The sequence below is a fragment of the Anabrus simplex genome, chromosome 1, assembly GCF_040414725.1.
Source record: "Anabrus simplex isolate iqAnaSimp1 chromosome 1, ASM4041472v1, whole genome shotgun sequence".
Taxonomy (NCBI): Eukaryota; Metazoa; Arthropoda; class Insecta; order Orthoptera; family Tettigoniidae; genus Anabrus; species Anabrus simplex.
In genome coordinates, this window is record NC_090265.1 from 1,156,421,461 (window position 1) to 1,156,446,558 (window position 25,098).

Sequence of the window (25,098 nt, forward strand, 5' to 3'; positions counted from 1 at the left end):
TACCTGAGGACCAGATTGAAAGTATTAGAAAGTTGTGTGTCAGCATTTTCCTGACGTATTTTCAGAAACCGTAGGTGTCACTGACCTTATTGAATACAAGATTGAGCTGACCGATTCTATTCCAGTTAGGTTTCCCCCTTATAGGCTATCTCCACCTAAAATTAAGGCTCTTAAGGCAATCATTGAACAGATGTTAAGAGATGGTATTATTCGACCTTCCAAGTCGGCATATTCATCGCCCAGTTTTCTTTTACCGAAACCCCAAGGTGGTTTCAGGCCTGTCATCGATTACAGGGCTTTGAACCGTAGGATCGTTTTACAGTCTGTGCCACTTCCTGATCTTCATTCTTTTGTTTCTGATAATTATGGATTAATATCAGATCCGGTATTGGAGTTTCAATTTAAAGAAAAACCCCTTAGCTCACCTTGTTTTTTTCTCCAACCAAATGTGAAATATTAGAAAGTGGCCACTTTGGAAATAGAGTAATTGAATTTGTAGAAAGCATGGCACTCGATGCTGAAAATGAACTGGAAAACAATTTGAAAGCTTGCTTTCGCATGACTTTATCTAAACTCAATTCCATAATGTTGAAAGAAACCGATGACATAATGGTAATTAATGCTTTACATAATTTGTTTGAGCCTTCAAGTTTAGTTACAAAACCAAACATCGCTGATTTAAATAATGTTATGGCAAAGTTCAACAAACTAAATGCATTCAAAACAGGTTCTAATGATTTTTATTTTCTTCTTTGTTACAAGGAACTTTATAGCACTGCTGAACAGTTAAGCCATGACTGATAAATTTGATATTGTAACAGCACTGTTAGCATTGAAAGGAATAGGTTATTCTTATCATGTTTTCTGTGAAAAGTCCTTTCAGTGCCTTTGGTTGCCAGTATTAAATGCTGAGAGAAAGAGATTTTTCTCTAAATATAGTTTAGTTTTAACAGACAGAAGAACAACTATGAAAAATGAAAATGTCACTACTGTACCTGTTGTATGTTGCAGTTTGGTCATTGTTGATTGATATGATACTAAAATGTGAATAAATGTTGCCATTTGGTGATGAATTTTTGAACATGGCTGTTACATTTGTGTGTTAACCTAATCGTTATTATTTAGTTACATCTTGAGTCATTATTTCACCTGAAAAAGCACAAAATTAATGAGAATTTGGAAATTTTCAGCACAAAAAACCCATTTAGTAAAAAGTTATCACCATAAACTCTGTTTTCATGATTGCACATTTTGAAAAAAAAAAAATAGAAACCCACTGATGACAGAAATATTTTATATAATCATGGCAGGAAAATTATGTGAAATTTAATTTTTCCCCAAATTTCCATATCAAAATTAGGGGGGTGGCATTACTCAGGTAAATATGATAATCGTTTTAAGAGAAACAATCTTTGTAAATCGTTTCAAGATGGCTGTATGGTGAAAAGAATCATGAGGGGTGGTTTTGATAGTAAATGAAGTCAATTGCCGAACAAAATATATATATTCTTGCATGCAAAGACAAGCTTTCAGTTCATTAAACAGTAATTCAAAATATTATTTTATCCAGGAACAGAACCGTGATCTCCATGAGACATTCCACAGTCAGCTAGAAAGAGCAGAAGATGGTTTCTCCTTGGTAGCAGACTATTTTGGACGAGGTGTTTTCAACAAACTCACCGTTGTCACAGACCCTGTTATAACAGAAAAGTCAAGTAAGCTAACCGTAAACTTCTTTATTTGCATGTTATTACTAGGGAATATAAGTGTACCTACCTATAAACTTTTCTCTTTTGCAGAACCCGTTCAAGTTAATAAAACACTAGAAAATACTGTGACGTATGGACCAGGAGCTGAAGCCAAGTTGCGACTGGGAGAGGGCCAAGTATCTCGGACTGGTGAGAAAAATAGATTTAGTATTGTCCTTCTGCAGTATCCTCACCTCTATCAGCAAAAGAGAATCTTGTTAGAACTTTTTAACTTGAAATCCTGGGAAAGGCTTCAAGGCATGTGTAAAATAAAATCTTAATATGATTTATTTTGTAACAATAATCATACATAAAAAATTGAGTTTCCAGAAGGGAACCATAATTTAATTTTTCCGATTGTGAATAATAAAGTATTCAAGCTCTTTAGGCCCTTTCAGTTATGAAATGACCAGCATTTTGCCTCAGTGTGGCAGCGGGTTCATCAGTTGTATGGCTATACCCTTCCAAGACACTGGCGGCTAGTGAGCCATTGCCAGACTGGGGTGAAACTGAAATTTCACTATCGAAAGGGAGTAAAGAGCTTCGATACTATAATAATTTTGTATTTTGAGCTTGACTGTTCAGTGGAAGTCTTATCACCAGGAGCTACTTTTTCCTTTTTTGCCTTGAGAGGGTGGCTTGGTGACCACGGGGCCCTTAGCTGAGTGCTGGCATTGCTTCCACTTACCGTATTTCTCCGAATCAAAGACAGTTTTTTTTCTCAGAATTTCGTGGGGAAAAAACAAGGGTCGTCTTATATTCACGACCTAACAGTAATAAACATCACTGGCAGCTACCACGGTAACCACGCTGCTTCGTTTCACCGCATGCGCACACAAAACTTGTTGACAATCGACGTCCACATCTTTATTATACATCTCTAGCCACAGCAACCGATTGTACAGTACCTCGGTGTAACGTCACTAGATCTCGGGAAATAGTGAAGAGAAAATGACATTCTGTTAGCCTCTAGAAAAACATTTCCCAAATCCGCAGAATGGTATCAAAACATGCGAGCCTTTGAATTCTTAAAAGCCAAAGAAAGAAAGAAAGTGAGACGTGCATCTAGCGGCAGCCGGTTGTACCTGACGCTGAGTAAAAGTAACAGTAACGGCAGGAATATTTTCCAGGTATAGTGGCAGAGTTATAACGTGTCTACTCTACCTGATGCTTAGTAAAATTAAGTTTTATAGACAGCAGGAATGTTTTCATAATGGATAGTCGTCTTGTAAAGATACGTGGAACAGCTATTGCCGGAAAATTTTCAACGGGTTCTTGTTGATGTCATGATTCCAATTTTCAGTTAATGGTTGTTAAACACGTGGAAATGAAGAATAATTTTGCAGCTGCAAGGCCTAACTAAAGTCAATATTTGGCATTAGCGTGAAGACAAAAATAGCTTGAAAACTGCGTACCGTACAAAAAATGCATTCAGTGGCCCACAACAAGGACACTTTAAAGAAGTCGAAGATGAAATTGTGAGGTATGTGTGCGAAAAATGCAAGGGCGCAATGGCCATACCACGGTGCAATAAACTCATTTGTTGACCTTCAATGTCCACTTTTTTATTATATATCGCTACAGCAGGAATATTTTCCAGATGGATCGTCGTATTGTAGAGACGCGTGGAACAGGTATTGCCGACAAATTTTCAATAGGTTCTCTTTACTATTATGATGCCAATTTTAAATGAATGGTTATTAAACTTGTGAAAATAAAGAATAATTGTGCAGTTGCAAAAAAATACGGCATAACTAAAACTAATGTTCGGCGTTGGCATGAGAACAAAGATTGTCTAAAAATGCGTACTGTACAAGGAAGGCATTCATATGATTTTACAAAGCCCTTTTTAAGCCTGATTTAATCTTTTTTGATGGAAAAAGGGGGATCATCTTCCATTCAGGGTCTTCATGGATTGGGGGAAATGCGGTACTTGTGCCAGGTTCCCCACTTTCATGTATCCTATCCAACCACCCTTGGTCAACTCTTGTTCTTTTCTGACCCCAACAGCATTAGAGCATTTGAGGCCTAGGGAGCCTTTTATTTTCAGCCCTTTGTGTCCCTTGTCTTTCTCTGGCCGCTACCTTTATTTTTTCCTCTCTGATTAGCATTATTAGAGGATGGTTGCCTAGTTGTACTTCTCTTAAAACAATAATCACCAACACCACCATTCATGGTAAAAATAAAACTTAAAATACATGGGTAGTTTTAATCTTGGGCACTGTTACTTATTAATCATCCATCAATAATGGCTGTAAGCAACACCCGAGAGTAGTCATCGGGATCACCCTAACCCATTAACCCTGGCTACTGGGCCAGTTGCAAACATGTTAGCAAATCAACTGCTGTACTGGTATTATATACTGATGAATTTTTGTCATTAATTAACTTTTTACTGCAGTCTTTCAGAATATTAATTTACTAATTATACCCAAGTATACATTGAACAGAATTAGACATAGCTTTATTACAAATCAACACTTGCACGTGTGTGTGTGTGTTTCTTTTTTTTTTTTTTACCTAATGCCCAGGCACTAGGATGCAATTTTTTTATTTACATCATCTTCGGTTAAGGATTAATTACTCTTTGCCTCAGAGTTAAAGATCATTACATGAATGTATGTGTTTTTATGTCCAGTATGACGACTTGGCAAGTACTTTTTTTGTTTTGCTATTTGCTTTACGTCGTACTGACACAGATGTGTCTTACGGCGATGATGGGATAGGAAAGGCCTAGGAAGTGGAAGGAAGCGACCGTGGCCTTAATTAAGGTACAGCCCCGGCATTTCCCTGGTGTGAAAATGGGAGACCCTGGAAAACCATCTTCAGGGCTGCCGACAGTGGGGCTCGAACCCACAATCTCCCGATTACTGGATACTGGCCGCAATTAAGCGACTGCAGCTATCGAGCTCAGTTGGCAAGTACCTGGTGACCTGAAGAATGCTACTATCATCACCATATTCAAGAAAGATGATCGCAGTATATGCGGTATATCCCTGCTGCCCATAGCTGGCAAACTTCTTGCAAGGATTCTATATAGCCGTCTCCAGGTTGTCTGTGAGAAGATTCGCCCCGAGTCCCAGTGTGGTTTCCATACCTCAAGAAGCACAATTGACATGATCTTCTATGCAAGGCAACTCCAAGAAAAATGCAGGGAACAACAGCAACCTCTCTACTTAATGTTATTATGATCTGGAGAAGGCCTTTGACTCTGTCCCAAGCCCTGCTGTGTAGGCAGTGTTGAGACACTTAGTTTGCTCTAACACATTTTTGGCCTGATTGGAGCACTCCATGATGGTATGTCTGGTCAGGCAACATGTCTCAGAAAAACTAGAAATGAGGATAATCCTTAGTACTTTCAGTGGGCTAGTCCCATACTATGGAGTCCAAGCAAAATGGTAATTTACAGTTAATTAATACATGGGTAAATATGAAATTTGCTTGCCTTCCTTCCCAAAATTGAGATGTGGAGTCTTAACTGAACTACCACATAATAAACCCTAGAAAAATACTTGAGCATAAGGAAAAGAAAGAGAAATTCCCACACCTTAAATGTGAATAAAGTTACATCGTAAGTCAGAAAGAAAAGTGTTACAAAGAAAATGGTCTCAGGCTTCTCGTGAAGGAGGAGTAACATAGACCCACGTCCATCCTACAGCAGACCGATCCAGAAAGTGATACTACGCTAAGCCGAGCTCCTGGGAAGTAGCCCAACGCCGCAAAGTGGAAACAACCCAGTTAGCATACTTTGCTCAAGGCTGAAAGCCAATGAATGTGCGGGACTTAAAATTTGATTCCCTTTAACCAATGGCATTACGTTATGAAATATCTGGAGTGTCGTAATGTTCTGGAACAAACTGAATAGTGCATCACCAGTAGTGTTTGCTACTGAGTGTATGATTCGAAACAGTGTATCGATTCATTCAACTGTCCGAGTGAATCGAATCATAGCAACGGCGAGCTCACGACACACAATTCAACTGACTCGCAGCAGACAGTGATGAACGGCTCGCTCACAGATCAGAGACACTATACATACACTGTTCGTTATCGGCACACTGGACATTGGTGGGAAGCCGAACTCCCTCTGCAGCGAGACATACAGACCCAAGGCACACTGAAAGAATCGTACACTATAACGTACTTCCGCTCTCAGCTCATTTGAAAATAATACCCACTTGCATTCACTGTCCTCTTCTTACAGGAGGTTTAAATAATAGTTGGATTTATTTGCAGTGTTAAAAAGGTAGTCAAAACATAATTTCCAAAGTAGCTAGTAAGTAGTTAGGCTATTCTATTTATTAGTTTAATGAATCTTGGTACTATAACTTAGTTGACATTAGTCATTTAATTCAACTCGGCTCTCTAGCCTACCCTATGACTATGAATAATGCTCATGACCACTGAAAATAATCTGTTTTTATATTGGAAAAAACTGCTACAAGGGACTGTCCATACTGTCCTATCGAAATTGGCAATGAAATTTGGTAGAGAGGATGAGGGGTCCATAAGAAAGCAATGTACAAAAATTCAGCTGCCATTTCGATCTGTAAGGTCCTGAAATCAGTATGGAAATGTCTAATAGAATTGGACACGTTAGCGTATAGCTTGACGTGGACAGCCCTGGTGACCAGCTGAAGCGGCCGGGTTACCTTGAGCTTTTTGCGCTAGCCAGTTGACACATGTTCCTTTGAAAAAGCAGTCATGAATCCAGCTAATGTTCTAGAGTATCATTCACGTTATTTCCATGAAAAAGGTTTCTCCTCTTCCTGTGAAATAATTTCGGAAGAAAGGGAGATGGGTCGACATGTGATCAAACTAGCTGAAAATCATCCCATGAGTGCCAGCATCATCTCAGAGTCGTGTCTGGAGAGAAATAGTTACTGAGAAAGTGATAGTGGAAGCAGCGACACCTCATCTGCATTATCTGAAAGAAAAGGCAGCACACCATTGCCAGGAACAAGATGTGTTACGGATCCGACTTTGAGCCTCGAGTCTGATTCTCGTCAATCCAGTGAAATCACTTTTCACATAGCAAATCTACTAGTTCAAGCTATGCTGGAAGCACACACTACACCACAGAAGAAATTGAACAAACTGTAGATATTGTGTGCAAGAGAAAAGCTGTAAATTTGATTAAATAACGGAGGTAAGAAGCGGCTGTCATTAACCATTGTTCGCAAAAGTTGTTGTAAGGTGACGTCACTATGACAACTGTACAGGTGGAAGAACCAATTAGAATCTACATCAGTAAGTGCCATTGAACACAGGAAATTGATGCATACAAAATTATTTTCTTGCTTTACAGAAGCAAGATTTATTCATGGACTTCTCAAGTCCGATCGTCACAACTGTATTCCGTGGCTTATTTGATTCTTTATGCCGGTGTATTTTCCTAGTAATATATTTTTTTATCATACAATTTTCATCATTCCATCGCGATGCATGGCAACTGTCAGCAATGTAAATGCCGTTCATGACGCAAACTGGGCAATGAAATGGTACATTTTGCTCCCCGTCAAAAGTAAATAAATGTACTGTTCGCAGTATATTTATTTTGTTTTCTCTTCTGTATTCAAATGGAGCTTTCATTGACCTGTTTGTATTAGAGCAACCTGTATATCTTTATTTGCGTGTTTTTCTTTCTTTTATAGACTCTATTCCCGGTCTTCTTCATAATACAATTTTAAACTAGATGCGTTATGTACATTTCTATATGTTCCAGTTAAGTTCGCGACTACATACGCGTTGTTGCCTAACGATTTTCTTATCACGTATGGACCATCATACAAATGAACAAATTTAGCGAATATTCGTTCTGATACATTGGAATTAGGTGCTTGTCGAATCATGACTTTGTCATTACTTTTAAAAGGTAGATGGAACTTTTTATTTTGGACCCATCTTAGGCGTTTATTTGCTTGTTCTACAAGTTTGGCTGTCACCATCCGGTTGATTTCGACGCTGGTGGGTTTGGGTTCATAGTTTTCCCCTATGATTTTATCCCAAGGTCTTTTCGGTTGTTCATTCAAGTGTATCATACGGGGTATCTGGTTAGTTGATTCATGTACCGTATTGTTCATACATTCCTCAGTTAAATTTATAACGTTAATCCATCTCCAGTGGCTTTCCAAACAATATATTCTACAATATTTCAACACTTCCCGCATACATCGTTCTACGGGGTTTGCAATGGGTGCCTAACTGAACAGAGTATATGTTTAATCTCCAGGTTCTGCATCATTTCTTCGAACTCAGCTGAGGTAAACTGGGTTCCTCTGTCAGTTAATATTTTTTTCGGCTTTCCCATTCGAGGTATTATGTTTCTATTTATTGCTTTAATTACTTGCTTAATTGTTGCTCTTTGGATTGGTTGTAGTACTACAAATTTTGAAAATACGTCCATAGTAACGACTATGTACTTATGTCCTCTAACAGCTGTTGGCAGTTTACCGAATATGTCTATTGCGAAAATTTCTCTCGGTGCTGTTGGTATTATAGCGATTGGTTCATGTTTAGTTAGGAATGAATTATATTTTGTTCTTTGACAAATGTCACATGTTTTGATCACATTTCTGATGGTCTTCCAAATTCTTTTCCATCGGTTCATTTAACAATTCATCCGGGTCTATGTCCCAAGATTCAACCTGTAGTATATACCAACTTCCAATTTTGCCATAACTTTCATTCCAAGTACTATCTATCTCCTCTTCTAATTCAAAATTGGCGGTTTTATTTTACTCCGGATGTCCAATTCGTATGTTTGGGCATCTGGGTTTAGTTTTTGTTCCTCTCTCTTTTTCCTTTTAAATTCTTGGAGCTCCAAGCTTTCGGCTCCTTCTAAATCCCCATTAATGTTTCGATTCTTAATCGCTTCTTCCCATTTCTTCTTTTCTTGGTTTTCTCTCCTTAAGTCTTGGCTATATTGCCTGTTCCTGCTTTCTCTATTGTCGTGATGATTTCTTGCTGTTCCTCTATACATTGGTTTTCGCCTAAAGTTGCCTCGACTTCTCCCGTCTCTGTTCAGATTGTATGGTCGATGATACGGCGCAAATTTCTCATGTGTTTGCCTTCCAGTCTCATGACCATTTTGTCTGCACTTACATCGGCTTTGTTCTCCTATCCTCCCTTCGTCATCACTACACTCTCTTTTCCTAGGATTCCTATCGGTGTCTCTTCGTTCAGGAAATGATTTTTTTTTATTGTTTTCCCAGTTCAACACATTTATCTCCTCTTGGTTATTTGTATTCCTATTTATTTTTGGCGCAGCATGACTAGATGTCATGTCAAGTTGTCTCAATATGTTCTCCATCTCCACTGCTGATTTCACATTAGCTGCCGCCAATAATCTCTGAGTTTCTGGAGGGATTTGTTTTTGAATTGTTCTTATAGCCTCCAACTCACTAGGTGCCGAATCTAAGTCTTGGAACCTATGGAATTGGTATGCGAAATAGTCACTGTATCTAGTCTGCCCTATGGATGAATATTTCCTAGAATACAGCTCCAGCCTAAACTTCTGCTGAATTTCCGGGTTCCAAAATCTTTTTAAAAAGGCAATTTAAAAAAAAAAGGGCTCTGTTCTAAGCATTCTTTCTTCTGCTTCATTTTTATTCTTTTTCATTTCTTCATTTATCATCTCCATTTTGTTCCCAATCTGGTCACGTGCTAGAATGAATTTATCCTCCATAGTTTTGTTTGTTGATACTACATTTTCATTTATCTTCTTCAACTCCTCATTATATTGACTCCATTTTTCCTGCGAATCTATCCTTATCGATTCCATATTCTCGGTCAATTTCTTGATCTCGTCCTCTTTCAATCCTTGGATACAATTCTTACTTTCCGTTAGCTCGCTTCTAATTTTATTTATTTCACCGTAGATCTCTTTGTTCTTGTCTTCCATTTTCTCCATCATTTCCGTTTGCAGATCATCTAATCTGGCTTTCATCTTGGAAACTTCTTCTTCAATTTTTCCAATTCCTGTTTTTATCATTTCCTCTTGTCTCTTCTCCATTTTTCTCATCTCTTCCATCTGGTTTTGATGCCTTTCTTCTTGTTTCTGCTGGTATTCTTCTTGTTTCTGCTGATGTCTTCCTAATATCTCTTCTAACTGCTTCTTCTGTCTTTCTTCTTGTCTCTCCTCTTGTTTCATCATCATTTCTCCTAACATTTCTATCATTCCTTTTTGTTCTTCTTTCGTCTTCTCTAGATCCTCGGTTATCTTATTCATCTTCTCCTCCTTTTCTTTCAATCTCTCCTTCTGTTCTTTAGCCTTTTCGAACTCCTCGATTATTTTGTTTATCTCCTCATCCTTTTCCTTTTGGTATTCCTGAACTTGAGACCTCAATTGATTAATAGTCGCCATTTTATGTCTATTATTGCTCAGCTTCGCTAAAGATTCTATTTTGCTAATTGTTTATAGTTTGCAACCAATAAAATATATCAGTATTTCAATTCAGTATGAGATCGACAATCTGGTCTCCACCATATAACCAACCGCCTTATTATCCCAGTTATTTCAGAAACTTGAGAAAACAAGGAAAAACAATCATTCTTGATATTTGGGAACTTATTAACCTATTTGCTATCTCTACCTCAACAGAAAAATCATATCATGATCTAAATTAATATTATTAACTATCTTAATCTACTAATTATTTGAAACATCTCTGCTATATTATTCACTATCATCATCATCCATTTCTTCTTCAGCTCCCTTCCTCGATCACACGAGTCCTTGCCTAACTCTCAACTTCTTCTTCTCTTGGTTTCCCTCTTATGCATCGAATCTCAATCTTTTGCTTCCTATCAGTCTTGCCTCATCTCTGGGTGAAGCTTTCTCATGTCCAACACTTTCTATGTAACTCTTCATGCCTCATATATTCTCAGATCCACTGCGTTTCTGGGTGTCAATCAGTGCAATTATTCTTCTCCAACGACGAGCGTTAGCTAATGCAACAACTATTTTCCAGAAACCGCATTTGTATGCCAAATAATGTGCCAACAATTATCTTATAGTTTGGTTAGGCATCCTCAGCCCTGCTTCAACGGTAAGTATTAATCAATGTTCATAATTATCTTGTCATTGGACTAAGTGTCCTCAATTTTACTTTCATGTTAATGCTAACTCGACGCCGTGCCCCCGGGTATCCACAATCTTGCTCCACTAATGAGCATCAATTATTACACCTGGATATCCTCCAGGGTATCCTCAGTTTCGTTCCAACGATGGGCATCAATTAGTGATGTGCGCCCAATATTTATATATCTTCAACTATCCTGGGTATCCTCAGTCTTTGCTCCACGAATGGGCATCAATTAATGTACCCAGGTATCCTCCAGGGTATCCTCAGTATCGCTCCACTGTTGGGCGCCAAATAATGCATCTTTTCGACCGACATTTCCCTTGGTGACTTTCTCTATTTGCCACACGCATGGGTGACAATTTATGCTCCTAACGGGGGTACATTATTCGTATCGTGTCTTTTCCCAATACTTTATCATAAACTCCGGCCAACAATCCATTATCTAATGTTAGGCGGCCAAATAAATATAATGAATTCCAGCACACATCAAGTTATCATGCAGATGGGAATGAGACATGAGTACATCATCCTAACTCTGTGACCTTATATGAATATAAGTATCCAGTCTTGTCTTAATATTTGAATATTTCCTCCCGTCCGATATAAATACTCCTTCGCCTCCATCGATTTTTACTTATTCTGTGAAATATCACTTACTTTTCATGTTATGATATCAATTACATATATATTCACTGCAGGATACCTCTCAGGGATAAAAATTGTGATAAAAATATATATATATTTCCCTTTTTTTTTACGTGGACTCAACTGAAGGTAATGCACAGCCTCATTCTTAAGTTCATTCGTAAACCATCACAGCTCAATAGTAATCCATAACTAAGAAAAACCCTAGGTTCATTTACCAATCAACTAGTTCGTATACCTCCAAATACCTCTACAAATTATGAAATAAATAAATAAATAAATAAATAAATAAATAAATAAATAAATAGTAAGAAATCCAGTCAAAGTTCTTATCACCTAGTTTATTGAAAAATAAAATGATAGTACTTGGAAAATAGTAAAGAAAATCATCTACATGCTCGTTTGTATTCACTGAATTCCAATCCCTAAACAAAATATTGTAAATATTTCTTTAAAATATTATCTGAATATCATTAATAATAATATTAATTACCATTTAACTATCTTTCAAATATCAATTATCGATGCTGTAACATCTTGTATTACTGTAGAAATAACATCTAAGTATTATTCAAATTTAGGTTAAATATCAAGAATGATGTTTACATATCGTTCAATTGCCCTTTAGAATCATTATATCACATTGAAAAAAAAAAAAAAAACTGTAGAAATATTTTCAAAATATTATTTAAATCCCAACTAAGTGTCCTCAATTTTCTCAAATGAATTAAATATCTTTCCTCAAGAGTTTCTGACATAGCGTAAGCAACATAAGCGAGTTCCAGAAATCATGGCTTAAAAATTGCCATTCATTATCATGCTGTCATAAATCACCTCAAAAATAAATATTATGTCTATTAAATAAACTTAAAAATCCATAATTTTTCTTGAAAAGTGTGTAGGAGTAACCTAATACAACATTCATGTGTCAACAAGCAAGTTATTCAACTGATAGTGTCATACCATGATTCAAAAAAAAAAACAATCATCTATCTGCGAAAGAATTCGAATAAAATCGTAAATGAAGGTCATCTATTCACGGATGGTAGTTTTATAGATCATGAAAACATTTCCTAGTTCCAATCATGTCTTTGACAGGAAATCAGTCAACTTGAAGATAGCCTAGCATGTGAAATATTTCTAGAAAAATACTAAGTTTCTCTCGTAAATACGTTATTTCTAGGATATACTCTCGATGATCGTACACCATAAACAACCTGTAAGTTTAAAAACCTCATATGGTCGTATTCATATTCCATTTAACCCAACATGACATGCTACCGTATATATCATGTGACAATAACAACAACATTAACCTAATATCGGCGTTACGCTGCATAAATATCACCAATTATTAATATATGCTCGTATTTTTACCATGTACGCAGCTTACGTATCATAATTCCTCATAAATCATATATTCTACCATAAATCCAACCTATATTCTTGCGCACAATATCCTCATTTCATTGTACATATCAACAGTCTCATTCAGTTACATCATTTGTTGCTCTAAGAGTGTCACGATGTACGTATATTCCACTAAACACAATATCATATAAGTTTACGATATTAAATAACACAAGTAACTACATTCCTCCTGCAATTAAAGGCATGTGTTAATAATTCAGGCTATGTTATTCACGTTTTTGTGACGATTAAACATTATGTCATTTCCTTCTGTCTTAGAGTACGATCTCATTTCGTTCAGCATTGTTTTAAGCCTGATTTGCATTATGAAGGACGTATAATCCTGTCACAACGTTGTAATACTGATTTTCAAAGCTTTCCTCAAGTAAACAAACATTCCTATACATGGAGTATAAATTTTTGGTTTGTCAAAGACTACCTAGATCCGAGTTCTCAAACGATTACATGGATTATTTTTCAAAGACACTATTCATGGAGTTTATATCTCGATGAACCAGATATTAACCTTGCTGTACAAATATTTCAACTTAAACACACACTATTATTCACACAAATGTAATAATTTAACTACATAAAATAACTACAAGGAACTCCACTTATCTTGCTTCCGCTATTCCTCTGGGCTGGATTTCATCCTGGGTCTTCTTTGGACAGCATCTCGCGTTCATGTGCTCGTCATTGCCGGTAACTGGACTCGGGCTTCGGGCATGCAGAACGGTTGGCTAGGGTTCCTCCTGATTGTGACCCCATATCCTTGAGTTACTCAACCATGATATCTCCGTCGATTACATGCAATAAGAAAAACATATTGAAGGTCGTCATTAGATGCATATTTCAATTATGAACTGAACAATCCTGGGTATATTCTCTATCTTTTTAGCAAACAATTTTGAAGGTGTAATATTTTATATGGTAATTAAAATTTTTCTGTTTGACGCTGACTTTAAAATGTAAACTGGCAACTTCTAACTTTTATGTATATAAGGGCTTCCAATTATCTGCTTTGAGTTTAACTTGGCGTCTTCTTCTGCGAGATCAGATCTTCCTTCCTTACTCTTCTTCCGCGCCAGATATTACTAATTCGTATTTGACATTTGGTGAAATTTTCGTTACGTTTCGCGTATGATCATAACTGTATTAATAACAATTCTCTTCTTCAGCTTCAATCCCTTCTCTTCTTGTATAGAATCTCGTTCGATACTTCGTTCCGAAATTGACTTCTTTAACTTTTTATTAAGTGATTGTTTTTTTCTTTAGCTCGGGATAACAATACATTTTTTTGTTACTCACGGCCGCATGGATTCGTTAGGTCTGTCCGTCTCAAGATTTATTCACGGCCTACTCGACTTGACATGTCTGCAGTTTTTCTCAACGTGTTCACGGCCGCATGGACTTCTCAAGTCCGATCGTCACAACTGTATTCCGTGGCTTATTTGATTCTTTATGTCGGTGTATTTTTGTAGTAATATACTTTTTTATCATACAATTTTCATCATTCCATCGCGATGCATGGCAACTGTCAGCGATGTAACTGCCGTTCATGACGCAAACTGGACAATGAAATGGTACAGTATGCATTTTAGACGCCTTGTATTTACAAAGAAAGTACCCGATGCCCTTAAAATCGAACTTTTCTATGACTCTATACTTGTACAATTTCCCGACATGGCACTTCTCTCGTACTTCAGAAATGTAAACACTTGCCGCGTCACAAAGTATTCTAAGAGCCATTAATACATGCAATCACCTCGATTCACAGTTTAAACCTTTCAAATGCCATGGAAAAAACTATTGCCGAAATGTATCCAACAAGGTGTATTTACAATGTTCAAATAATGCACTTGGATAAATCACTGACAAACATAACATTATACAATTATGTTAATTATTATACCAATTATGATTTTGATGAATTAGCTGAGGAAAGCCTCATGTCAGGCTATGGGGTACAATTTCTGCCACTCTCTATAATGGGCTTTGCTGATGACTCTGTTATCATCGAAAAGAATGAGAGGCAGCATGTGAACTAACCCGCATAGCCTTGCAGCTGTTTTGAGAGATATGGCTTGAAATAAACTCCAGAAAATGTGTTGGGGTGTGTTTTAAAAAGGGAAAACTCCTTGAAAGGACTCGATTAATTGAAAAAACATTATTATTAACACTACTAACCCAGGAAAGACTCGCGGTACTATATGGCATCTCCCAGATATCGGCTGGTACATCATGAGGGCCAGTGGCTTTCCCATTCTTGATTTTCTGCTGGGCTGGCATCACTTCATTGAACGTGAATAATGGGGATGGCTGATGGGTCTTTCAGGATTTTGTTGTCTGACCCTTTGATTTTGCATAACATGGCCAATATCTTGTGTGGAACGATTATGGGATTTGGCAAGGCGATAAATATTGACATCCCCTTCTGGTATGTCTTGTTGGTTTTACAAATCCTTATAGTGATGCTCTTTTGCCTCAACCACCATATCTTTGCTGCCAATTTCAGCGAACTGTTTTGTTCACAATCTTTTTCGAGACATGTATTCCACCAGGTCCTGAAGGCTAACTTCTTTTCCTTACTGGCCGGTTGAGCTTCCTCATTCTACTACCACATTTGCTTATCAATCAATTTTCATTGTGACTTTGTTTTACCTAAAGTGTCCACTGGAACTCAATGTATCTGCTCTGTTGCACATTTCTCCCGCTGATTCCCCTTGCTTTAACTGCGAAATTTACAAAGGCAGTTTTCAGCTCATTCTTGTTGGAATTGATTTTCCAATATTTAATTCATTCAGGTCTGGTCTTCTGTGTCCTAGTCTGCCTCAGCTGGTTCATTCGGCTGTCTAGCATGAGTAAGCGGTGTTGGGGTGCTATGCCGTAATAGGGAATCCCTTTGGCATTGACCACTAGCTTCAAATCTTGTCTTCGAACTAACCAGTAGTCTGTGTAGCATGCCCACCATTAGTATGGGTGGCTAAGTGTGTTGGTCTCTTCTTGAAGAAAGTGTTAGCTACAGCTAGGTCTTGAGCTTCAGCAAAGTCTAGTATACGATATCATCATTACGCACACCAAATCTATGTCCTTCATGACAGCGCATGTATCTGGCCTTTGGAGAGCCAACATGGCCATTCAAATCGCCTCCAAAGATGATGATGGACTCTTGCAGGTCCATCACTTGCAGATGGGGATCAGAGCCATTCCAGAATTGCTCTTTCTCATTATCAGAGGTGCAGAACAGATGATTTGTCCGACTCGTTGGCTGAACGGCTAGCGTACTGGCCTTCGGTTCAGAGGGTCCCGGCTTCGATTCCCAGCCGGGTCGGGGATTTTAACCTTAATTGGTTAATTCCAATGGCACTGGGGCTGGGTGTGTTGTCTTCATCATAATTTCATCCTCATCATGACGCGCAGGTCGCTTACGGGAGTCAAATAGAAAGACCTGCACCTGGCGAGCTGAACCTGTCCTGGGATATCCCGGCACTAAAAGCCATATGACATTTCATTTCAACAGATGATTTGAGTAGTGAATGATGGTGATTCAGTTGTAATAGACATGAGTCAGTCTGACACTCTGGAGATGCTCATGATGTTATTATAAAACTGTTAGCTGACTATGACTGCTACACCATTTCTTGATGTGCTGGTGCCGTGATTGATAACCTTATAGCCATCTCCAATCTCCTTTGCCTTGGATCCTCTCCACTTAGCTTCCTGAACACAAGCAATGTCAACCTGTCTGTTCTTTGAAGTTTCAGCTAACTCTCAATGGCAGCCCCTCAATGTTCCTATATTGACTGTAGCAAATCTCAAAGGGACTAACTTCTTTCGCCTGCCCCATCCTTGAGCCCTGTCCATTTCTCACACCATCCAGGTGAAAGCAGCACTTCACTTCGGGGGAGCGCCCTGGCATGATCCAAATTCTGATTTGATGTAGCCATAGATATGACTAAGGAATTCCTTAACCAGTGTGTCGCTCCGTCTATTGTTAAGAGCATTTCATACCTGCTTCCAGGTTTGTATTAGGCTGCCCCTAACCTGGAAATAGATGCCTTTGGTAGCCACCTCTAACGTGGAGTACAGATGCTACCAGATAGTTTACAGTGGCCTTTCCTCCTCTGAGCATCTATCATCCTCCTAAAAGAGCTCATCCGCCCAAAGCTGTTGACTCCCTGAGGATGTCAGGTTATTTCCTGCTGCCCAACACTCAGCACTGAGTCGCTGGCTGTACAGTCTACTTTATTACTGTAGAAGGACGAACCTGACCAGACTTATGCATAGACGTAACAGCTCTTGAAAATAGCAAGAATACTACTGCTGAATACTAGTGCTGACAGCACCTTGCTGGCTTGGTAATTGCGAAGTACATAGTGTTTGATGTACCTTCGGTTTCCTGCCTTGTCAGACAACCAAGTGGGCTACCTCCGTAGATAATACGATGATCTGAAATAATCCTGGATCAGCACCCTGTCCGTTGTTGGCCGGTATCCAAGTTCAGTCATCGTTTACACGGATGGTTCGAGGACAGAAACGAAGGTGGGCTGTGCTTTTGTTGTCAACAATGATAGGTTTCTTTTCGCTCTCCCGGAAACCTGTAGTGTGTACACAGCAGAGCTCTATGCTATCTTTGAAGCTCTACGGTACGCACTGTCCGATGAGCGCCGACACTTTCTTCTGTGTACTGACTCCTTGAGCTCGCTACAGTCTATTGATACCTGTTTCCCTCGGCACCCTCTGGTGCAGCGGATCAAGGACCTGCTGACCAGGTGTTCGGATGCCGGTACCAGAATCACGTTTTTGTGACTCCCAAGCCATATGGGTGTAGAGGGAAACGAGTTAGCAGATAAGGCTGCCAAGGAGACAGTTACACTGCCCCGTTGCCTTACAAGGTTCCAGCAAGTGATATTCGCTCTCAGCTGAGACATTTGGTTATGTCTCATTGGGAGATGGAGTAGCAGGCCGCTCCACTTCCAAATAAGCTGAGAGCGATAAAAGGTACAACGAACGTATGGAGCCTTTCCCTTCAGGCTTCTCAGAGGGAAGCAGTGGTATTATGTCGTCTTCGGATCGGCCACGGTATAGTAACGCACTCCTATTTACTGAAAAAGGAACCCCCTCCGGTGTGTACTTGCGTCAATCATCTTACCGTGGTACACATCCTTATGGAGTGCATAGACCCGGTCAATCTGCGCTGCGGGCTAAAACTCCCGAGTATCATCTCCCTCATCCTGCGAGATGACGAGCAGTCAGCAGACCTCGTCATCAATTTTATGAGGGATAGTGGTCTTTATTATCGTGTGTAATAATGTCCTTTGTCTTCGTGTATTTGTGTTAACTGCGCTTTTATCCCATTGACTCTACTTTAGTTCGTGTTTGCGTATTTTAATGTATTATTTTAACTTCTAACATATATATATCTGTACTTCCAGGCAATGCCTTATTCCATTGTCGCCTGTATTTTTTATAATTCTATTAGAAAATAAGGCATTGCAAATTAGATCCACTGATTGTTTTAATCTCATCATTTTTCATCACCATTTATTTTAAACTCTAGTCAGTGGATACACTTTAAAATTTTAATTATCCCATATCATGTCGTCCATCTCGTACCATTAGGAGCCGATGACCTTAAATGTTAGGCCCTTTTAAACAACCATCATAATCATCATCATCATCAATTGCAAAGTAATGGTAATTGACTGAGGAGGAGAGATCCAGCTCAAAGGTTAATTAAGAGAACTGGAGGTAGCGCACAATTTTGTCTGTCTTGGATCAGCTATCAGTGACCCAGGAAGTTGTAAGGCAGAAATAAGATGACTTAGAGTGAGTTGCCATGAAGAAACTCTCAAGAAGGTGGAAGAACAGATCAAGTAACAAAGATCTGCCGTGTTAAAGCTTGTATTTTCGCTGTCTTTCTACAGTATATGGTTTTGAAACGTGGACACTTGAGGCCGAAGAAAAACAATGCATCTATGCATTTGAGGTGTGGTATTGGTGCAGACTGCTGTGTGTACAGTAGACTGGAAAAAAAAAAAAAAAAAAGGATGTATAGTAGACTGAAAAGAAAAGAATGTCCATGTCCATCATCAAGAAACTTACCATATCCATTTGACTTTCTTCGTGTGTCAGTCAGAAAATCCTCCAGTTCTTTGGACATATCGCGAGAAGAGATGGAGCAAGTCTTAAAAAATTATTCATGCAAGTGAGGGAGGAAGCTATAAAAAACCAATGGGAAGGACAGTATGCAGAGAGAGAGAGAGTAGTATTATTAACTCGTAATCTTAACATAATATGTACTAATAAACTTGTTGATTACCTATTTACAGTGTTTGTTCACCATTTAGGCACTAAAATCAATTGGTCCTAAATGTAGGCTGCTGTTTTCTTACTATACTATGATGATAGGCTAGATTTTGACAGTTCTGCCATACTTCAAGATAATCATTTATAATTAAATGCTTCTTGCCTTGTACTATCCTGAGAACTTACTTCACAGAAAATGTATATCGGCAGCGTATGTGTGGTAAGATATTTTCCTTAAATTTTGCCTCAGTTGAAGTTGCTCTGACGTATGGGCTTTTTTAATACCAACAAAACCAACAAATTTTTTCAAAAATCCTGGCATTTTGATTTGCTTTAAACTCTCTCTTCCAGAATGAAAACATTTTCTTTCCTTAACTAGTGAAGAAACATGGGAGAGTAAAAATGTGCATTTTAGTTCATTGTATCTACTGTCTCATTATAAAGTCCATATTTATTCACAGTTCCAGATAGCAGGTTAGGCGGAGGTATCACAGTACCCATATCTGAAGGTCGTATGAGGCAAGATGAGACACGGCGTTCAGAGTACCAGTATAGTGCCTCCCTTGAAGCCAACATGACTCGTCCTCCTCCGCCAGTATCTCAGTCGCCTGTTAGAGTTAATCAGTCACCTGCTCGCCAGTCACCAAACTACTCTCCTGCAGCAGCTCGAGCAACTATACCTCCTTTAAAGCAGGAACTACCAAAGAACCCATTTGAAGATGATGAAGACTACGATGAAAGTAAAAACCCTTTTGCAGACAGTTCCACAAATCCTTTTAATGAAGATGACGATGATTATGACAAAAATTTAAATCCTTTTGCAACGTAACATACTAGTCGCATATAAATATATTTATAGTATGATGGAAGTTGTATATGTATGATCTTGTGCTATTATGAATGAATGCTATATTGTGCTACAGATATGTAAATAAAATACTTATTGCTACTGGGAAAAAACTTTTTATTCACTTTGGTATGTGTTCATAAACAAAGTTTCCAAATGGTAGTTAATAGGACTGCTTAAAAATTGTGAAGATATTGAATATAAATGTAATATATTACATTAATATATAAATATGTATAAAATAAATATTTGAATAAAATAAAATGTTAGTGAATATTATACCTCAGAGAGAGAATCTTGTGAATATCATTCATTAGTCTCTGAGAGAGAATCCCATGAACATCAGTTATTAGTCCCTGTTCTTTTAATTTCCCTGGCCATACATGTATCCACAGTGTGGGCACTCCCGAATATCACTGAGGACCAGCTTTTTCAATTCACAGAGAGTATTCCCTCCACTTCTGTATCTGGGCAATAGGGATGTCCTTCCTCTTTAAGGTGGTTTCAGTTATTCATCACCATGGGTGTCCTCAGCCCGTACTTGGTTTTGTGATGGCAAGACATTTTGTACAGGATGATCTTCATCACACCACTCGACATGCTCATACCAGCGGAATTGTCTCTCCTCCAGTTTCTCACCAAAAGCCATGATTCCAAAGGATCCTCACATGTGCTCATACACTTTGTCAGTTTGAATAACACCTTCAGACCACTGCAGCATTTCGTATCTCTCCTGATCGTGCTTCTTCTGCCTTTCCCATCATCTGGAGTCTTAACAGGTCTGACAGTCATCTTGTAAACTTTCCCTTTAATCCATCGAGGCAGACATGGCTGGCACAATGAATATGCCCTAGAGCAGGAATTATTTTAAAGGAAATTCCTGTGTACAACTTTGTGTGAAAAAATTATAATTAGGGAACTTTCAAACTTTCAAAACATAAAAAGAAAATGAATATGATAAAATACAGAACATGGCATATTAAAACATATTTTCCATTCTCTTTAGTAGTTCAGGCGTGTTTAGTATGCTTCAAAACAGTTTTCCAAATGCAGTGGAACTGTACACTTTTTTGCACAACCATCTCAATTCTACCCTCTTCTTGTGCTTTGAACACACTTTGCAGGCACTTGAGGAGAATTGTTTAGTTGCAGTGGGTGGAATGGGCATCGGACTGCTGCCTAATGGGATCGAAATTCTGCAAACTGGAAGTGTGATGTTATTGAGCGTGCTCTCAGCAGTACCAGTCCTGAAGTCAGTGAAGTGGAGCTTCTTACCGCCCAATACTGGTAAACTACATAGGAAATGAACAGGGCCATGTCTTGGCTTAAAATCTTCCAACCACGACCTTATAAGAACATAACATTTTCTTAATGAGAATATTTTAACATTCATAATATCATCCTCGCTTCAGTTTTAAATGTTTTTAACTACAATATGTAATGTCAATTTTAGCAATGTACTGAAGATGATCCAATTAGAATTGAAACATGTATAGTTGTGACAAATATGATTTTTTTTTTTTTTTTAATTCACATTAACCATAAGGTATTGAATAAGGAGGATGCTATTCAACAATAAATCGTTGCTATAGTGATTTAGAGAATATTAGTTTAGCTGTCAATATGGAAACATGAAATTGATATTTTGTGGTCTCCAATGTATACATTGCTTTTATAAAATAGACCATCTTCTTCATAGAAAACCTCTTTTAGATCTTTAATCCTTAAACTGTATCAGGATTTGGGGTAGTAATAATAATAATAATAATAATAATAATAATAATAATAATAATAATAATAATAATAATAATAATAATAGCAGCTAATAAATGAGATGTCTTATCATGTGAAAGAAGAAAGAATTTTCTAGTTTCTTAGAGACAATAGCGAAGATGGCAGCTCGGAAATACCTGATAACACTCTGAGCAATTATGCCAATTCTATGTCTGTATAGAGTAGAAGAGTTAAATTGGGACTTCTCATTTCAGAAGTCAAAAGTTGCTGGTTGCCAAATTGATAACCTAAGATGTAAATATCTAGGTAAGTAATCACATTGCCTGGTGTCTTTTCAAATGAAATAATCATAATTATGTTCGTTTAAGAATGGAGACTCATATTTGCATATTTTCCAAAATATTGTTTTATGATTTCGTTGTGACTATGCAAAGGCTTATGATCATTCTGTGGACTTGACATAACAAAATATCACATAGAATTGCTTAATACGAACCAGCACCACCATCTCACATCTTGTGTTACTGTACGAGGACGGTTTGAAAAGTTCTCGGAATCACCGCTAGATGTCGGTGCTAGAGCAACGAGGTTCCCGCGCAATAATCTCACATCCTTTGCGAGTGAACACGTGGCGCGTCATTGCTCTAGCTGCAGGAGTGTGGTAGTGACGACTCTTTGTTGTTGTTCCCGCGTAATGATTTGTGACAATGGAAAAAACTGAGATTGGAGCAGTGATTAAATACTTTGTTAAGAAAGGTATGAAAGCAAAGGAAATTCATGCCGACTTTCAGAACACACTGGGGGACTCTGCTCCTTCATTTTCAACTGTTGCCAAGTGGACCAGCGAGTTTAAATTTGGTCGGGAGAGCTTGGATGATGATCCGCGTAGTGGACGGCCAAAAAGTGTTACGACCCCAGAATTTATTGCAAAAGTGCATAAAATGGTCATGGAGGATCGTCGACTGAAAGTGCGGGAGATTGCTGAAGCTGTAGGGATGTCTTCTGAACGGGTATATTATATTTTAACCGAAGAATTGGGTATGAAAAAATTATCTGCAAGATGGGTGCCGCGGCTCTTGACATTGGACAATAAACGCACCAGATTGGAAATGTCCGAACAAAGTCTGGCCCGTTTCCAGTGCAACCAACAAGATTTTTTGCGCCGGTTTGTGACTACAGATAAAACTTGAGTCCACTACTATACCCCAGAGACAAAACAGCAGTCAAAGCAGTGGAAACATGCTGATTCACCACCACCAAAGAAAGCAAAGGCAGTGCGTTCGGCCGGAAAGGTCATGTCCTCAGTTTTCTGGGATGCAAAAGGCATTCTGCTGATAGATTATCTTCCTACTGGCCAAACAATTACGGGACAATACTATGCAAACCTCCTAGACCAACTACAGGAAAAGATACGCGAAACAAGGGCTGGTTTGGCAAGGAAAAAGGTCATCTTTCATCAGGACAACGCTCCGCCGCACACAAGTGTTATTGCCATGGCAAAAATTCATGAACTGGGGTACGAATTGTTGCCACATCCACCTTATTCACCTCATTTGGCACCATCAGACTTTCATCTATTCCCCAAGCTGAAAATTTTCCTCGGTGGACGGAGATTTTCTACAAGGGAAGAACTGACAGCCGAATTGGGGAGGTATTTTGCAGGCCTGGGGAATCTCATGTTCGAGATTGGATCAAGGCATTGGAACATTGCTTGACCAAATGCATTAGTCTACAGGGAGACTATGTTGAAAAATTAAAGCAGTTCCACCGAGGTAAGATACTTAATTCTAGTACATTCTGAAAACTTTTTCAAAGCACCTACATATTATGTTAGTTGTCTATTGATATCTCGTAAGACCAAAATAGAATCTAGAAGTACCATAACCATTCTGTGCTGACTGTATTTTATTGTTTTTGTACGTTTATTAAGCTCCTTTATGAGTTTATTATTTCTGGTACATTTTTACATTTGTTTTCATGCCACTGAGTGTTATTCTAGTGATTCTTAAGGTTTTAGGTTGTTATTTTGCAAGGCTTAGAAGCTATGTCCATATTGAGTTTACTTTTTGACATTGTTGGGTTATAAATTGCTTGTTTTGATTAATATTGGTGGTCTCGAGCACAGTTATTTCATAATATTATAATTTATCGTGCTGGTGAGAGTCTATAACTTATACTATCTGTTAGAACAAAATTATAAAAAGTCATCAAATCCCATTTGGTCATCAAGAAAGATACACTTATGAAAAAATCAAGTATGAATACTACAACCACCGGGCGAGTTGGCCGTGCGCGTAGAGGCGCGCGGCTGTGAGCTTGCATCCGGGAGATAGTAGGTTCGAATCCCACTATCGGCAGCCCTGAAAATGGTTTTCCGTGGTTTCCCATTTTCACACCAGGCAAATGCTGGGGCTGTACCTTAATTAAGGCCACGGCCGCTTCCTTCCAACTCCTAGGCCTTTCGTATCCCATCGTCGCCATAAGACCTATCTGTGTCGGAGCGACGTAAAGCCCCTAGCAAAAAAAAAAAATACTACAACCAGTGATGGAAAACTGTCAAGTCGATCATTGAAGCAAAGAAGTCATCTTGTAAAACTAGTAAAAGTGTAATATTTGAATACCTTAGTAATGGATTTTCTAATGCTAACACGTGTGATAGAGAAGAATGTTATCTCCCCTAACAGAGACTGAAATGTCGTATTTATATGAGAGTTATGATCCTACAACAACATACTCTATGTTATTAATGCAATAAAAGTCTATGCTTTGCTGGGCCCTGATTGAGTTCTTATAAAAGCATTAAAATATAGTAAAGTTGTATTTTAGCACCAATTTGCACAAGATTATAGAGTCCAGGAATTGTCACATCTTGTCTAAAGAAAGCTACAACAATTCTCATACACAAAGGTGGAGACAAAAATGACCGTTCAAACTTTTGGCCTATTACAATTTTCTGTCTTCAGTCTTAGAATGTATATATTAGATGCTAGACTACGCCAATAAATAATGTTCAACCCTCATCAAAGAGGATTTATCTCCTGGTACATATATAAATGTATCAATCTTAGGCAGCGTTCTAAGAAAGGCTAAGAAAAATAAGGTAAGTTAAAATGCAGTATTCTTTGACATTAGTAAAGCATTTGATAATCTAAAAGACAATACACCATTCTCCTCTTAAACTGTAACCATGGACCTTCAGAAAGGACACTTTATCACTATAGTGGAGTGTAATGGAATCGTACAATGCCCATAGAAATTAAACGTTGAGTTATCATAATCATCAGTTGCCACTGATCAGCATTTAGGGCAGTTGCCC

The 25,098-nt window shown here is 38.2% G+C and overlaps 1 protein-coding gene across 1 annotated transcript in view; it reads left to right on the top strand.

Moving 5' to 3' along the window:
- The window catches only part of Vps11 (vacuolar protein sorting 11), a 214,854-nt gene extending 194,527 nt beyond the window's left edge, over positions 1-20,327 (top strand). Inside the window, exons 18-20 of the mRNA XM_067137441.2 lie at positions 1,571-1,715; positions 1,800-1,898; positions 19,663-20,327. Coding sequence (XP_066993542.2) covers positions 1,571-1,715; positions 1,800-1,898; positions 19,663-20,030 — 612 coding nt within the window. The 3' untranslated portion in view covers positions 20,031-20,327. The remainder of the gene's footprint in view (positions 1-1,570; positions 1,716-1,799; positions 1,899-19,662) is intronic.
- The last annotated feature ends 4,771 nt before the right edge of the window (positions 20,328-25,098 follow it).